The sequence below is a fragment of the Vipera berus genome, assembly GCF_964194415.1.
Source record: "Vipera berus genome assembly, chromosome: 1".
NCBI classification, from domain to species: Eukaryota; Metazoa; Chordata; class Lepidosauria; order Squamata; family Viperidae; genus Vipera; species Vipera berus.
The window spans coordinates 67888620-67906630 of record NC_138202.1 but is presented as its reverse complement, the minus strand read 5'-3'; the positions used below and the strand labels follow the sequence as shown (position 1 = coordinate 67906630).

Below are 18011 nucleotides of genomic sequence, written 5' to 3'. Positions count from 1 at the left end.
ATCTGAACTGAGGAACAGGACTGTGAATGCAGCAATTTATACTCTGGCCTCTAGGCGGCGGCCAATAGATTTAAAACAACCTATTGCCGCCGTAGAAGCAACCAATAGCAGTGCTGGAGATGGGTTGTCTGAGGAGCTGGGAGCCATTAGCCAGCTTCCCAGCTTAAGCAACCTTCCAGCAATTAACCCACGTGGTGTTCCCTTAACAAGACAAAGCCCAATACATTACACCCCTCCCCCTAGAATGTACAAACATTATAACAACAAAAGGAAAATAATTACAGCAATACAAGTTTACAAGGGTACAACAATAGTGTGTGTCTACACATTTCCATCCTAGCTAATACAGATGATTCCTAGATAGCAGCACAATAAAGATACAGACAACATTATAGCTTCATTATTTTAGAACAAAATTTTGTAGATATGCAGAAGGTTTCCGAGTCCTTGTGGAACACCTGGGGGACCCAGGCACTTCTTGGCCTACCAGCTTGCCTGCCGGGCTGGGTAGTCCAGTGTCTCTAAGTTCAAGTGAGTCTGGTTGACTCAGAATTCTCTGGCTGGCCCTTCCAGGTTGGCCCACCCCAGAGTCAGTTTGCTCCACAGAGTTAGCACAGCGGCTGTAGTTTTCAGGTTGGCTTTCTCTGTCAGGGGACCCATGTTGCACTCCTGGGCTTTCCTCCTCTCCAGCTATCTCCCCATTGCTCTGGCTGCTTGGGCACTCAGAGCCTATGAATTGTTTTTCTTGGCTGCCGGTTTGCGGTCCATGAAAAGGACTTGTGACGAAGTCCTCGTTTTGTGGCCGTTCAAGAAAACACTTCCTAACCTGATCGATATGGCGACGGACAACTTGCCTGCCCTCTAGGCCCACTTCGTATGAGAGAGGGCCTGATGTTTTGGTGATTTTCCCTGGCACCCACAAGTTCCCATGCCCGTAGTTCCTGGCCCACACCCCATCGCCCACTTGTAGCCCCCTCAGGGGTTTTGGGCAAGAGACCTCTGCTGCCACCCGGTCTGGGTGCAACCTGTCCAGTTTCGTGATTAGGCACCTCCCCCAGCGCAGCTTTGCTGGGCTTTTCCCTGTAGCTGTGCATGGCATGGAATGTTGGCAAAGCAAAAGGTCGGCCAGTCTGTGGTGTCAGTCCCCAGTCACTATACGCCTCAATGACTCTTTTGTGGTGCGAACCATACGTTCGGCTTGACCATTAGTAGATGAGTGAAATGGGGCCAATGTCTCATGCCTAATGAGGTTTACTCTAAGGAACGCCTGAAATTCTGCTGCAGTAAATTGGGCCCCGTTATCTGACACTACGACATCCGGCAGCCCGTGCGTGGCAAAGAGTTTCCTAAGCACCTGGATGGTCCTAGCAGTAGTCATGTTTGCGATTGGTATAACTTCTAGCCATTTAGAGTGGCTGTCGAGCACTATAAGGAACAGCTGTCCCTGAAAGGGCCCAGCGAAGTCTATATGAATCCTAGACCAGGGAGTGTGAGTCTCCTCCCACCTGTGAACTGGAGCATGCGGCACTTCAGGCCTTGATTGCTAGCATATATAACACCCATGCACCTGGGCCTCAATGGCTTTATCTAATCCTGGCCACAATAAATAGTGTCTAGCCAAAGCTTTCATGCAAACAATACCCAGATGGCCTTCATGCAGTGATTGCAAAACCCTGTCTCTTAGTGAGGTAGGGACTATGACCCTGTTCCCCCAAAGAATACAACCCTTGTGAGCTGATAGCTTATGTCTCCTTGTAAAATAGCTCTGAAACTCAGGACCTGGGCTTTTTATCCAACCACCCAGGGTGTACCCAAGATAGAACTCTACTTACTGTCTTGTCTGCTGCTGTTTCTGCAGCAATGTCCCCCACGTGGAGGGGAAACTCCAGCAAGTCCTGAATGGACAAAACGGGAGCTGCTGGGGCCGGAACTGATTCAATTTGAGGCAGTGGAAGCCTGCTCAGGCCATCTACATGGCCCATATCCTTGCCGGGTTTGTGAATTAGCTTAAAAGTATAAGCAGATAAAAAATGGACCATCTAAGCATTCTAGGGGATAAAATGTGGGGTGTCTGTCTGTCTGTAGTGAATAACCCCAATAGCAGTTTATGGTCTGTGAAGACCATGAAGTCCCTGCCGTATAAGTAATTGTGGAATTTTTTAACTCCAGCAACTATGGCCAGTGCCTCTTTGTCAATTTGAGCGTAATTATGCTCAGTGGAGGACAGTGTCCTTGAATAAAAAGCAATTGGAACTTGAGTTCCATCTTTCTCTAAGTGACTTAAGACTGCACCCACCCCGTATGGGTGACTTTGACTCTTTGAAATGAGTGATAGTGGAACTGATGGACAGAAGCGCCTTCAATTCCTGGAAACTCTTTTCATGAACACTAGTCCACTTCCATGTAGCATTTTTATCCAAGAGCCAGTGTAGCGGCTCTGCCATTGCAGCTTGTTAGGAAGGAATGCGTGGTAAAAATTTAGGAGGCCTAGGAATGCCTGTAGCTCTCCTTTTGTTTTAGGGCTGGGTGCCATCTGAATGGCACCCAGCCCCTTACTTTAGACTCAGCAGGGTGGATGCCGTCAGCATCAATGTGGAACCCTAAGAACTCAGTTGAGGGAACTCCAATACTGCACTTATTCTTTTTAAGCTTGAGGCCTGCTTCGCACAGCCTTTGCAGGATGGCTCTGAGCCTCCTTTCTAGTACCTCAGTGGAATCACTGGCGATGAGCACATCATCAAAATAGGAGCAAACCCCCAGAATGCCCTTGAGAGTACATTCCATGATGCCCTGAAAAATGCCCAGGGCTACACTGACCCCAAATTGCAGGCGCTTTACTTTAAATGCCCCCCTGTGGGTTACAATTGTCTGTGCTGTGACTGTGGCCTCATCAACAGGAAGCTGCTGGTAGGCCTGAGCCAAATCTAATTTTGCAAAAATGGTGCCACCCTGCAAGGATGCCAGGATGTGGCTTACTACTGGTACTGGGTATGCATGCTGTTTGAGCGCACAGTTAATTGTGCATTTATAATCTGCACAGATTCTGACCTCCCTGTTGGCTTTTAGTGGCGTTACGATTGGGATCTCCCACTCACACCCATCTACTGGCTGCAGAACGCCCTGTTCAACAAGTTTATCTAATTCAGCATCTATCTTGTGTTTAAGGGTAAATGGAACCCTACGAGGTTTAATGCTGACTGGCACTACATTTGGATCTAGTTTAAATGCTATTGGCGGGCCCATGTATGTCCCCAGAGCTGAATCAAACACATCTGCGAATTCCTTGCATACTGTCACTTGTGTCCGGTTGATCCCGGTTACTTGGATGCCTAGTGCATCAAACCAATCAAGCCCAATCAGGCTCGTTCGCTGACCCCCTACTACGACAACATCCAGGTACTCGGAAAACCCCTTACATTTAACAGCTAGTGTGGCCTCACCCTTGACTGCGACTCTGGCATTCTGAAAATCAGTTAGTACAATATCAGAAGGCCTCAGCTTAGCCCATTTCTTACTGCGACTGCAAACGAAACTAAATGTTTCAAGGGAAATAATAGAAACGGCGGAGCCTGTGTCCAGCTCCATCTTGCAGGGGACCCCTTGCAGCTCCACCTGAAGTCTGTATTTTGGCTTAATCAGGTGGCAAGCCCCAGTATGGCAAATGCTCCTGTGGCTGGAGCAAAATCCCACGCTATACTTTCCCGTGGCCCCGGTACCTCTCCTGGTCGGATCTTCTAATTGGCGATTCGATGGCCACTCCCTCTGGCGACCTTTGCAGACAGAAGCTATGTGGCCCGTCTTCCCGCAGGCCTGGCACGTGGCTGTCCGGAAGCTACAGTCCAAGTGTTGGTGGCGGCTGCCACAACCTGGACATCTAAGGAAGGGATCTGCCTTGTAAGTGGGCCCATGTTGCTTGTCGCTGCGACGCTGTTGGTCATTGTGTCTGTGCAGCTTGTCGACTTCTGTGTCGTCTTTGAGGTCTTCTGTGTGCTTGATGTCCTTGTGGTGGATGGCTTCTTCTCGTTGAGTAATTTTGGCAGGCCGCATGGCTTGTACGGTCCCACTGGCGGCTTCGTCCGCCATGACTTCCTTCAGTGCATCTGGGAACAACAGAGTCTCTTTGGCGAAAAGCTTTTGCTATAGCTCTCGGTTGCAGAGACTGCAGACAAGCCGGTCTCGTAGCCTCTCCTCGATGTTGGAGAACTGGCACAGGTGTGCAGCCTTCCTCAAGGCCACGATGAACTCGGACGCGGTTTCACCTGGTTGCTGGACTCTCTGCTTGAATGCATAGCACCAAGCGATTACCGACAGCTTGGGCTGAAAGTGGTCTCCAAGCTTCTTCTTCAAGTCCATGAATGATACGGACTCCAAAGGCGTTGGTGTGAACAGGTTCTCTGCTATGTCGAACGTTGCTGGGCCGCACACACAGAGGACCGTGGCAGCCTTCAGTCCATCCTTGCTGACCTGGTTCACTCAAAGATAGTTCTCGACCCTGGACAGGTATGAGGACCACTCTTCTGGCTGCTTTATGTTGAATTCTTCCAGCTTTCTGACCTTGGCCATCTTGCTGGTCTTTGCAGCTGGTGCTCGGTGTCTTCTTGTCCTGCTCCTCTGTTGCCCAGGGACTGGTCCTCTAGGCACGTGGTCACTAGCGTGGCTTTGCTAGCCAACCGTAGGGGGGGGAATTGCTTTTCCCGCCAGGCATGCTCGGCCCTTCCTCTAGTGACTCTTCAGCTCAGTTGGAGGAGCAGGACCCACCTTTGTCGCCAGTGTTATGTACTGGGTTTGATGCTTCAATGACAAGACGAGGCGAGTGAATTCAGCACAGATCATTGTTTATTGCTTGCAGAATCTGAACTGAGGAACAGGGCTGTGAATGCAGCAATTTATAACCTGGCCTCTAGGTGGCAGCCAATAGGTTTAAAGCAACCTATTGCTGCCCTAGAGGCAACCAATAGCGGCACTGGAGATGGGTTGTCTGAGGAGCTGGGAGCCGTTAGCCAGCTTCCCAGCTTAAGCAACCTTCCAGTAATTAACCCATGTGGTGTTCCCATGACAAAGCCCAATACATTACAGTTTCCATTATTTAATTGCTCCTGTGTTTAAGCAGCATCTCCTAATCTTCAACTCAAACTACCTTGCTGTATCTTCAGACCATTTGATCCAGCGCAGAGCAATAGAGCAGCAGAGAACAATCATTTCTACTTTTCTGTCTGGTAACCCTTCATGTATCTTCTGTCTTCTCTTCCCCTTTTTACTATTTCACCAATGGGAGGAAAATGTAAAAAAGCCAGACAGTCACTGGGAGCAGTAAGTGGGGGAGAGGAAGCAGGGAGGCCACAAGTGGGATGAAAAGAGTTGCAGAGAACAAAGAAATAGATGAGAGAAGTCTACCTGTACTTGGGATTCCTCCAATTTGGATCACTAGATATTTCAGCTGATTTATGACCATTTTGAATTTCAGGTTGTCATACAGTATATGGTTGCAAAAATTCAGCTGACTAGCTGAGTTGGAGATTTCATTCTCTCTATGCTGTCATCTGTTAATTTGCTGGTGTGAATTTGCAGCTCAGATACTGCAACTCTTAGAAATTAGTTTTGTCAAATGTTGGGGAATTGGAGAACACTAAGTCTCCTTATGTTTATTGCTATTTTTAAATTTTAAGCCAATGCACTTTCCTACTAAAGTAGTCAGATTTGGTAGGAGGGCTAATCAATGGATTTTGAATTAATCAGAACAGGAATATTTTCACGTAAAACCTCAATGTAATTTAAAAAATTCTGTTATATCAGATGTATCTTCACTGAAGATCCTGAGCTCAAATCCATGCTAACATTAATAGTAAGTTAAGGACAATGTCACCTGAATAATATCAGTATGCTTCAGCATCTTTGTTCAAGTTAGTGAAAGACACAGGTATAAGTTCAATTGTAGAGAAAAAGCCAAAATTGATCATTCTCACTGGCAATGTTTCATAAAAAGACATATGTTGATCTTCCAATAAATGGGTTCTAGATCAGTTTCTCTTTGCCTATAAGAACATAAGGAAATGATTTAAAGCTTTGTACAATCAAAAATTATTGACCCAATACTGCTGGATCAGGTGAATATAACAGGAGTAGACAATATTTTTTGAAACATAATTTGTTTTATCTTTGCATTCATCCTGTACCTTATGTCTGGTGCCACTCATATTGCCTCAGTGTTTATGAATTTTTATATTCCTGTGAAAAGAATTTCTTAAAAGCCTACAGTGGTGTCTTTTTTGTGTCCTAGTGTCCAAGGATTAAAAAAAACAAGAATAGAAAATATACCCTATAGTACAAGTGGACTTCAACATATCTGGCTGGGGAATTCTGGGAGTTGAAGTCCATGTGTTTTAAAGTTGCCAAGGTTCAGAAACACTGACATTATGTATTCATATCAGTCCCCCATTCCTGGATGTTTCAGGCTGATCAATGGGCAGTCCTGATTATAAATTTGATCCATGGTTTGAGGTCAGAACACTATACAACACCTAATAAACTGGTCTGACATGTTAGACCTTGACACTCAAGCAAAAGTTCTTGGATGAATACAAATAAGTGGAAGATCTATAGGGAAAAAAAATCCAAGTACCTCAAAGTATTTTTATTTACACTTATTTAAGAGTGATCCTTATTGAGAAATAACCTCACTTTAAAAATAGTGATCTTACTTAAAAATGATCTATACATACAAGAATACTTGGATGGAATGGTCTTCTCCAATTACAATATAGATATGGAGAGCCTGAAACTTTTTCGTTGCCCCAAAGGAAGATCAGTTTCTTCCCCTGATTAAAATGCTGTTATATATACTCTAATCAGATAACAAGATTTTAAAATTATTGAACAGCTCTTATCTATTAACTGAATTTAATTTGGAGGACAATTGTATCATTATAGAGATTGCAGTGTGAATATCAGTTGGTCCTAAAAGATATTTATCTAGCATCCCTATGAATTGCATGATGCATACCAAACTTAATTTTATTAAGTAGTTCTAGGTCTGCAATTTGCAATGCAAAACATTATACAAACTGTAACCTGAATGAGCTGAATGAAAGAGAAACAGTCTATTGAGCCTACAAAATTATTGGTTCCCCTAACATGCACTGATTGGCAAGATCAGTGATGCAGCACCAGCCCCCATACACTACAGTATGTAAGAAATCAGAGCCAAGCTCCTAGAGGTGAAATGTATTGTCAAGCTCAAATGCACATTATTCTTCTGTTCCCAACTCTTTTGTTCTTAAAATGGTGTAAGCTTTTCCTTCATACAGAGCAGTTGGTTAGATACAAATGCCCTCCGTCCCACACAAGCACTTATACACACAAAATGGAGCTGCTCACCTGCAGTTCATTGCACCAGGATACTACCAATGCAGCTGGCCAGGAAAGATGCACAAGATAGCAATTCCCATAACTAACATACCTCTGTACTCCAGGAGTGCACAATGAGTTGGTTATCCAGCCACTAATTTTAGTTCTCCCAGGGGATCTATGGCAATTCTTCACAGTCAACTTGCCATGGCCAACTCACCACAGCCAACTCACCACGGCCAACCCATCACAGCCAACTTGCCATGGCCAACTCACCATAGCCAACTTGCCATGGCCACCTCACCACAGCCAATTTGCCATGGGACAATTCGCTGTGGGACAAGAGTTACACTAATATTAAAGAAATGGTGGAATAGAATCATTAAAGAAAGGGTGCAAAAGGAGGGACAGCATGAAATGTGAATGACAAAAATTAAAATATTTTTTATTTATTTTAAATAATTCAATTGAATTGTTAAATTGTCCTGTGGTGAGTTGTCCTGCAGCAAGTTCACCGTGGTGAGTATCCGTGGCAAATGTGCCACAGCGGTTGAAGCAAGTTGTGCCATTCTGTCTCCTAGGTGTCACAAATGAGGCTGACAGTTTTTTATTGGAGACATAACAAGATAAGCAACTATTTTATTTTATTTTTTATTTTATTATTTTATTTTATTTTATTTTATTATTTTATTTTATTTTATTTTATTATTTTATTTATTTTATTTTATTTATTTATTTATTTTATTTTATTTTATTTTATTATTTTATTATTATTTTATTTTATTTTATTTTATTTTATTTTATTTTATTATTTTATTTTATTATTTTATTATTTTATTTTATTTTATTTTATTTTATTTTATTTTATTATTTTATTTTATTTTATTTTATTTTATTTTATTTTATTATTTTATTTTATTTATTTTATTTTATTATTTTATTTTATTTTTATTTTATTTTATTTTATTTTATTTTATTTTATTTTATTTTATTTTATTTTATTTTATTTTATTTTATTTTATTTTATTATTTTATTTTGCTTGCCAAAAACTTTTTTAAAAATCTGCAGTGGTATGATCAAAGACAGTGCCACTACCAATGGATTAAACCATCCTTACCCATTTCCATCCAAATGGATAAAATCCCATTTTCACTGCCCGTGTTGAGCTCCATGTCTTGATCAGATGTTGAGGGAAGTTAAACCTCCCTCAGGATCTGATCAAGACAAAGATGATCAGATAGGATCTTCAGATAGGAGGATCACATAACATAGGTGTACTTAAGCTGACTGGGAAGGAATTGGTTTAGCCCCAGACAGATTCAATGGGTTGGCTAGGTTAATTAATTGAAGTCTGAAGTATGCATAACACATTAATCTACTATTCATGACTCATATTAGCATGCCATTGACATGCAGGATTTGTAACTGAAACAAGAGGCCAGGTGGCATTTACATTTATAAGAGAATGCAATATGTGAAGCTCAGGATTGAACTGTGGAATTATTGGTGCTCTCTGACCTTGGTTGTTTGCTTGCAGACATTTCATTATCTAACTAGGTAACATCATCAGTTGCTTTATATTACAAAAGGGCCAAGAGAAAATTGCCTCTTGACTGAGAAGCCGGTCAAGTGCCTGGTTTTACCGTCCCTGTTCTGCAATTTTCAGCAGCAGTTAGCCCTTTCCTTCTTTGACTTGGATTTAGTTCTACCCAAAGAACAGTAATCCAGATAGAGTCTCTCCTGCAAGTCAAGCTTAACTGTAATGACTTTCTGCAGTTTTCTTGGGCCATTGGTTCATAGAACTCAATACTGAGCACAACAGCATTTTTCAATCTGCTGTCCTTCAACTCTACTGAACTAGAAGCCATGTTATCCTCAATCATCTGCTTATAGTTCGTAGCAGCAACTTCCCAGGTTTTAAGTCAGGGAGACTTCCTAACCTACCTGCAGATATTAGTTTTTGAATCTTGGACCCTTTTGTAAACAAAATAGATGTTTTAGCAGGCAGGTCTTTTTTGATTTGCTAGAGCAAGGAGGATTATCGCTTTGACCAGATTAGAACAAAGATGTGAGTAATTTAGAGGCCACCGATGATACAAGTTATTATGGTTATAATACATTGTGCGTTTTCTAGAATTGTGCTGTCTAATACAATCTTAGAGTATAACAGATATATTACCCACCAATTTCTTCCAAAGGAACTCTTCCCCAAATACTTGCATTTTCTTTTTCCTCTTCCACCTGGGAACTTTGGTAAGACTATGGTTAAATTTCCTTCTATACAGCCAATTCCATCTGAGTCAAGGGGGTCTACATTGTAAAAGGATTATTGGTGTTTCCAGAGGCTAAATCCCAATGCAGATACACCTATAAGTACTGACCTATAAGCACTGAAAAATAAAGATATGAAATAGCCTTTTCTGGAAGGAGACATAAATTTAAACCTTCCTTGGTTTTCCAAAGGTAACAATCAAATGTACAGTATGTAACATATGAAATTGTCGAAACCCTCCATATGTTTTTGTTTTACAGCAATAGCACCAAATGCAACGTATGTATTCAGATACATCACTTTATATCAGGCAAACTTTAAGTTGTAAAAATGTGCATTGGCAGAAAATGTAGGTATTAAAACCTTCATCTGTACAGGTATTGCAAAAACAGCTAATTTCCTTTAGGATATTTATACCGTTATGGGGGAATGAAATAAGTTGAATATATTTCAGTTTGCACCTTACTATAATCAACTTGAGACATTTATCTAGGCAGTTAACAAATGGAAGGGGATGCAAAATTATCAAAATGAGCCAATCCAGGCGAATTCTACTCCTTACATTATGTATATTTAAATGGGGTGGGACAGGGGTGGGGGTGGAACAGTAATTTTCAATACTCTTCTTCTTCACTTGCTGAAGGAAACGAACGTGTAGTAGGGGAATGAAACCATGAGGGCTTTAGGACCCACGAGAGTCTGCCAAAGCAGGAGGTGGAATTCTATAAGCCAGCAAGAGTCCAAGTGTTAACATCAGAGCTCTTGTAGAACCTTAAAGAGAAGGGCTGATGCAGAGGCGAAGCAGAGAGCGAAATCATGGGTTTCTCCCTACATCTGATTTTCTATTTTCAGCTGGTGCTCTCTGTCACTATGCTAGGTAAGACAATTGGCTGTGCAGAGACACATTTCTCTTTCCTGGTGCCGAGTTTCTGCCTGGTGACTTTATTTCATCTTTCCTTTTGAAATTTGAAAAAAAGAAGAAGAAAAGGAAAAGAAAAAGAAAAAAAAGGAAAGAGAGGGTATTGAGGCAGTAGAGATACTGACCGAGAGGTTGGCTGGTAAATATTGCAATGAGATGTAAAATGTTTCAGAAGGGGGGGGGGAAGATACGCTGAGCCTTGCTTGGGTTATCAAGAGAGAAAGCAACTCTTAACTTGTACCTGGCAATTCTGGATGTGGTGGTGGTGGGGGGAAGGATCGTCATTGCATAGGTAAACCTTGAGGGTGTGTGCATGTGTGGGTTTTTAGCAATTTCTGAGGGGGAATAAGAGATTGCAGGGAAGAATTCACTGAAATAATCTGATCTGAATGATTGCTGGGGGATAGAGAAAGTTGGCGGGGGTTCTTCTGGCATGACGGTCTGAATAGAATAACAACAACAAAAAAGAGAGCAAAACTTTGGTAAAATGACTTGGGTGCAGGAAAGGTTGTTGTGATATCAGCAGAAGGATAGTGGCATCTGGTGGATGAGGAGAAAAGCTTTGTTAAGGATGGGGAGGGAAAGAGGGTGACAGCCACCCAGGGGAAGGTATACAAGAGGCAGTATCAAATAGAAACTCTCCTCAGCTTTGTTTACTATTGTCGGCTTTATTCTGATTCTCACCAAGAGAATTTAAATATGATGGGTTGGATAACTACAGAGAGAGCAAAGGGTTGGAAGAGTGGAAATAAAATAAAACATTGCAATTTGAAAGATGACTGTGGGGTGTAAAAAAATGCATTTTTTAATTATTATACTTTTCTCCAGTTTTTAGGTAAGGAGCCTCCCAGAACAGTTTATAACTTTAAAAACCATCCAACCTAAACCCTTAATATTGTATGTGCAGGCTTTAAAACATAAGAATTGTTACAATATTGTGCGTTGTACAATAGTCATCAGCCACACTACAGCAACCAAAGTTGATTATTCAAATACTGGAGCTTCAGCAGTTTGCATTGTAAGATTGTAAATGCCTTTGGGTAGAGACTTGCTGATCAATTTTTTTTCTCATTTGAGCTGTTTTTTATTGCTATTTTATTTGTTGCTGAAGCTGTTTTTATAAAATGAGGAGAGAACAGTGTAAATATTTAAAGGAACAATTTATTTTGTGGGCATTCTCATGATTTATTTCTGTTGAGCAAAATTGTTATGTGTATGTGACACTATAATATTAACATTTTTATTGTGAGAAAAAAAAGATAAAAAGAGATTGCTCCCCCAAATGCTTTTAACTGGAGAATAAGAGTCATTAACTTTGCTTCCCAACAAACATACATAGGACTCAACTGCACATTATTTGTTAATTTGGCATCTGAGAATCCTGATCTCTGTAATAATTAAAACTCAGCTGATCTCCTGAACTGTACAATTTTAAGCAAACTGTCATTTCAATAGAAGAGAATATATGTAGCGCAAGGTTGAACTGTGGAGTTCTTGGTGCTCTCTGAGCTTGTTTCTTTGTTGGTTGTAAACTTTCTCCCCCTTTCTCTTAATGCCATTTCATTCTTTCAGTGATCACAGAAGTTTACCTGTGAAATCTCTGCCTTTCTAAACTGTATGTGGCTGCCTAGTTAATGTAAATACATCCAACACTGGTCAGAAATGCTGAATGTTCAATTTCTTTGCAATTTTCCCAGGCTTCATTCTGTCTTTTTAAAACATTAATATGTTAAATGTGGAAAACAGGAAGGAGCACCCAGTAAAGGAAATAATTATCTTTTTAAAAGTAATTTTAGACTTGGCAGGAATGAAAACTGCTACATAGAAATTACAGACTGTACTCTTGGGTGCAAACTTTCATTTAGAAAACCAAGTATTAAAGCCAGTTTCAAGTTCATATGATGAAAAAAATTAGGCTTGGATCGTCTTCTGAAACAAAATCAGAAGGAAATGAAGGAATAATTAGAATATGAAAAAAATCAGAGGAAGACTTTAGTACTGTTTTTCTCTCCCTATTTGAAAAATCCATCAAACAAAATTTGAAAACTTGCATATGCACACTAATTCATTATCTTCAGCACTTTTATAGTACAAAATGGAAGACTTCTGGGAAAGCAATAGCAATAACACTTATATACCATTCCACAGTGCTTTACAGCCCTCTCTTAACAGTTTACAGAGTCAGCATATTGCCCCCAATAATCTGGGTCCTCATTTTACTGACTCTGGAAGGATGGAAGGCTGAGTCAACCTTGAGCTGGTGAGAACTGAACTGCCAAACTGTAGGCAGTAGCTTGCAGAAGTAGCTTGCAATACTCTATTCTAACAACTGCGCCACCACAGCTCAAGAATGGCAGCTTGAAGATAGCTCCATGTAAAATGGAGCAATTGTGGCTAAGAATATGGAACTGGCTCCTTCAACCCTCTCTGGACAAATAGAGGATGTGAGATTCCCAGTGTTGTGCTCCAAACAATTACTTTGGAGACTGCAATTGCCTTGCAGTCTCCAAACAAGGAGACTGCAAGGCAGCAGTCTTTAGAGGATGGGAGAACTGTAAGATGAGGGAAATTGCCATACTTGCTCCAGCTACAATCAGAGTCTTCCACAAGACAACTAAGTTCACCCATTAATTGCTTTAAAGAAAATGACAAGGATGGAAACACTGGGTGCTTCCTTCAATTCTTAATGTAAGAAAATGAAATTGACAAATATAAATCACCGGGATCTGACAGATTGCATCCCAGAGTTCTGAAAGAGCTGGCAGATGTTATCTCAGAACCATTGCACCACATCTTTCATAAATCCTGGAGCACCAGGGAAGTACCTGAGGATTGGAAAAGGGCTGATGTGGTTCCCATCTTCAAGAAAGGGAAAAAAACAGACCCAGGAAACTACAGACCAATCAGTTTAACATAAATACCTGGGAAGATCCTAGAAAAGATCATCAAAAAACAGATCTGCAAACAACTAGAAGCAAACAAAGTCATGATCAAACAAAAACAGATCATGCCAAACCAATCTTATTTCATTGATAAAGTGACTAAACTAGTAAACCAGCAAAATGCTATGGACATAGTATACTTAGATTTCAGTAAGGCAGCTGATAAAGTAGACCACAACCTAGTCCTTGGTAAACTAGAAAAAGGTGGAATAGACAACATCACCACCAGATGGATCTGTAGCTGGCTGACAAACCATACACATCGAGTAGTCCTCAATGGCACTACATCCACACGGAGAGAAGTAAGCAGTGGGGTACCACAAGGTTCCGTCTTAGGCCCAGTACTCTTCAATATCTTCATAAATTACTGAGATGAGGGAATTGAAGGGGAACTCATCAAATTTGCAGATGACACCAACTGACAGGAGTAGCCCACACCCCAGAAGACAAACTCAGGATCCAAAAAGATCTAGACAAACTTGAACAATGGACCCTATCCAACAAAATGAGTTTCAGTGTGGAGAAAAGCAAAGTTTTACATTTAGGTAGGAAAAATCAAAGGTACAAGTACAGATTGGGCGAGACCTGGCTTAAAAACAGTAACTGTGAGAGGGACCTTGGAGTCCTAGTGGGTGATCACTTGACCATGAGCCAGCAGTGTGCAGCAGCAGCCAAAAAAGCTAATACAATCCTGGGTTGTATAAACAGAGGCATAGGATGAAAATCATGCAAAGTATTAGTGCAGCTTTATAAAACCCTAGTAAGACCACACCTGGAATACTGCAGCCAATTTTGGTCACCATTTCACAAAAAGATGTTGAGAGTTTGGAAAAAATTCAGAGAAGAGCAGCTAAGATGATCAAAGGCCTGGAGATTAAAGCATATGAAGAACGGCTGTGGGATTTGGGTTTGGCTAGTCTAAAGAAAAGAAGAAATAGGGGAGACATGATAGCAGTATTTCAGGATCTGAGGGGCTGCTAAGAGGGTCACTTTGTTCACCAAAGCATCAGAGGGAAGGGCGAGAAACAATGGTTGGAAACTGATCAAAGAGAGAAACAACCTGGAATTAAGGAGACACTTCCTGACAGTGAGGACAATCAACCAGTAGAACAGCTTGCCTCCAGAAATTATAGGTGCTCCATCACTGGAGAATTTTAAGAAGAGACTAGAGAATCACCTGTATGAGATGGTATATAGGTTCTCCTGCTTGAGCAGGGGGCTGGACTAGAAGACCTTCAAGGTCCTTTCCAGCTCTATTCTACTCTAAATTCTAAATGGCATCTTTAGGAGTTTATAATAAACAAGAAAAAGCAAGACAAGGGTTTGGCCGTAGAACATTTTAAATGGGCTCAGAGCTCAGAAAGTGTTGGACTATTTTATTTTGACTATGAAGACTTTGAAAATAATTTTAAAGTATAAATGGATTTTCATGGGAAATAAATTATTTAAATATTGAAGACATAACAAAGATGAACAACTTCTAATGATTTTCAGAGGCATTCTTGAGAAATGAATCAATATTGTCAGCTGTGTTGCATTTTCTTAGGAACAGCCTGTTCTCAGAAAAACAAGATATGTATGCAACAAAGGTCTATCTGACAACAATGTGAACAAGAATTTGTCATTAGATTAAAAAATAATCTGATGGGGCTTTAAAAATTAAGGGGAAAAAATGACAATCTTAGAGAGCAATTAGAATAATTTCTTCTTGTGTATTGGAATTGCTTACAGTTAACATGGCATTTAAGACTTTTTATGTATGTATGTATGTATTTTATGTATGTATATTAATTGGACAACATTTAAACTCTCCTTAAGGCAGGGGTTCCCAACCAGGGATGCTTGTATCCCCTGGGGGTGTGAGATGATATTCTAGAGGGTGCAAAAACTTGCATTTTCAAAATTAGAGTGTATATGCATAATTCGTTGCCTTATTTTGAACTTTTGTAAGGAGTGCGAGAATATATCAGAAGAGTTCTAGGGGTGCGAGATATAGAATTTGCCCCTCTTTGTTATGTTAAATTTCATCCTTTATTCATACTAAGATCTTAGGACCATTTTTGCATTTTAAATGTAGATTTGCTTACAGATAAGAGTTGAGATATGGGATGATGACTTGTTTGTTAGTATTTTTTTAGGACTCTGGACTTTTTGCTGTCATCTAGATGGGGGAAGACATTATGTATTAGGTTTGCTTATAATTAAGTGTTGAGTTGTGGAGGTGAAGAGTTTTATATCTGCCAAGTAAAAAGTGTGAGATGATGTGTCAGTCCTCCCAGGTAAACCAGACAGAAGATAGAACTAGACGAGCTAAATCCATATCTGTAGATTTTTAATCTACACATGTTTCCCACTATTACCATCTGATTAATTGGGGAGGGTCTTTCCTAAGCTGCTTTCTCTGACTGTTAAGCCATTGGGAGTTTCCTCCTTGCTTGACTGATTATTTCCTAGGCAGCATTTCTTTTACATAGTGAAATTGTTTATATTTGTGATGAGGGTGGGAAGTCATTTTTTTAGGTGTTTTTCTGGGGTTTTTTTCTTGCACTTTTTTATTTTTTCTTTTTTAGTTTGAATTTTCCTTTACTATTGTTAATTAAAAGTTTGAATAATATTGGGTTTTTTTAAAAAAAAATGTGGAAAGGAGAGAATGTTTGTAACTATTATACTTCTTTTAAAATGTTGAATCTCCCTATCATGTTACAAATGCCAGAACAAACCCTCTCTTCTTTCCTTCCTTCCATCCATCCATTTATGAATGCCAGCAGGGTATTCATGCTAGAGGTTAAAAATATATCAGAAAAAAAATGTCTTAATACATAAACCTGTAGATAACATCCAGTGCAGTAAATCAAATGTGTCTGAGCATTCACATGGTGATTTAACCCAGAGAACATGTGAAAGGGTGCGTGTGGAATTTTGAGGAACAAAACAGGTAGTAAAGTCAATGAAACAAAAATTAAACAGGGTTTCCCACAAAGAACATGGACAGAAAAAGGGCAAAGACAGGGTTAAAAAACCTAAATTCCTGTAAATATTTAAGCACCATAAGAAGGTATGTAGCTGCATTAATTTACCTTAATTACAGAATTCAACTTTCTTTCATACATGCAGCAGGTGGCAGCAGCATTTGGCTGGTGTTGTATGAACATAGAAAGTTTATAAACAGGGTTGTGTCTGGCTAGGACTTGAATGTCGCCAAGAATTCCAGGCCATAGGCTAGACTGGGCAATTGAAAAAAACATTACAGAAAATGGCATAGAGAAAACCACTTCTATTGCCAAGAAACATCAAATGTTTTTTTTATATACTTTTATACTGATGCTATTATGCTTGGGCAGAAATCAGCCTGAATCTGGTGGCTGCTTTGTCCTTCCTGTTGTTATAAACTTATATTAAATGACTAATGGAATCTAGAGCATGGGTCCATGGACCAGCACCGGGCTGCCACATGCCAGACACCAGGCCACACAAACAAGTGAAGCCCCATCCTCAGGATGCAGGCAGCACACGGAACCATGCACCCTCCAATCTGCGGAAAAACCTTCCTTTATGAACTCGTCCCTGGCGCCTAAAAGGTTGAGGGCTGCTGATTCAGAGCTTTGGCGGGGAAAAGGAAATCAAATCTGCCTGCATAAAACAAAATATCACAAAAGAAAAAGAAGGGAATGATGTCAAATTAAATTTAAAAAAACACCACAGGAAGTCCTTATAAATAGCATATGACACGTAACGTAAGGACCCTGTGATCCAGCTCCAAAGCACAAAAGAAAGTATAAAAATAGAATCCTAGAAAAAATCCAAGATGAATACTGTTGCTGTTTAGAAATGTGATTCCTCTGTTTTTCATTGGTAGCTTTGCCTTTGTAACATAAGCAGTTATCCCTTAACATTCACAAAATAATATTTTACAAAGGTGGCTGTTGTATCAGTGTATCTCAACCTTGGCCACTGGAAGATGTGTGGACTTCAGCTCCCAGACTTCCACAGCCAGCTGTGGAATTCTGGGAGTTGAAGTCCACACATCTTCCAGTGGCCAAGGCTGAGAAATACTGGTATAGGCCATTCTTCAGACCTTAAATGCTTACCAGGGTGAACCCATTACCAGGTATTTCCCATGCCAGAGGAACCAACCTGTATTACCCCATAGTATAGACATTTGAGAGCTGGGGGAAGGATTATTATACTGTAGATCAATCAGATCTACAGCTAATGCTAATACTGGGAAAGCCTAATGCTTTCCTAATGCTGGAAAAGGTTGAGGGCAAGAGAAGAAGGGGACGACAGAGAATGAGGTGGCTGGATGGAGTCACTAAAGCAATAGGTGTGAGCTTAAATGGACGCCAGAAGATGGTAGAGGACAGGAAAGTCTGGTGGAATATTGACCATGGGATCGCGGTGGGTTGGACATGACTTTGCAACTAACAATAACAACAAGATCAATCAGAATGTCTGTGGATTTATGTTTAAAAGAAGAGATATCTAATTCAGTTACTTGCATTTATCTACTTACTAAATATAGTGAAAATGTGG

At 40.5% G+C, this 18011-nt stretch overlaps 1 protein-coding gene across 1 annotated transcript in view; it reads left to right on the top strand.

Moving 5' to 3' along the window:
- Positions 1 to 10433: 10433 nt before the first annotated feature.
- Positions 10434 to 18011, top strand: part of LTK (leukocyte receptor tyrosine kinase) — a gene marked incomplete at both ends in the record, with an annotated part of 140197 nt that continues 132619 nt past the window's right edge. Inside the window, one exon of the mRNA XM_081341750.1 lies at positions 10434 to 10494. Within this exon, the coding sequence (XP_081197876.1) occupies positions 10434 to 10494 (61 nt within the window). The remainder of the gene's footprint in view (positions 10495 to 18011) is intronic.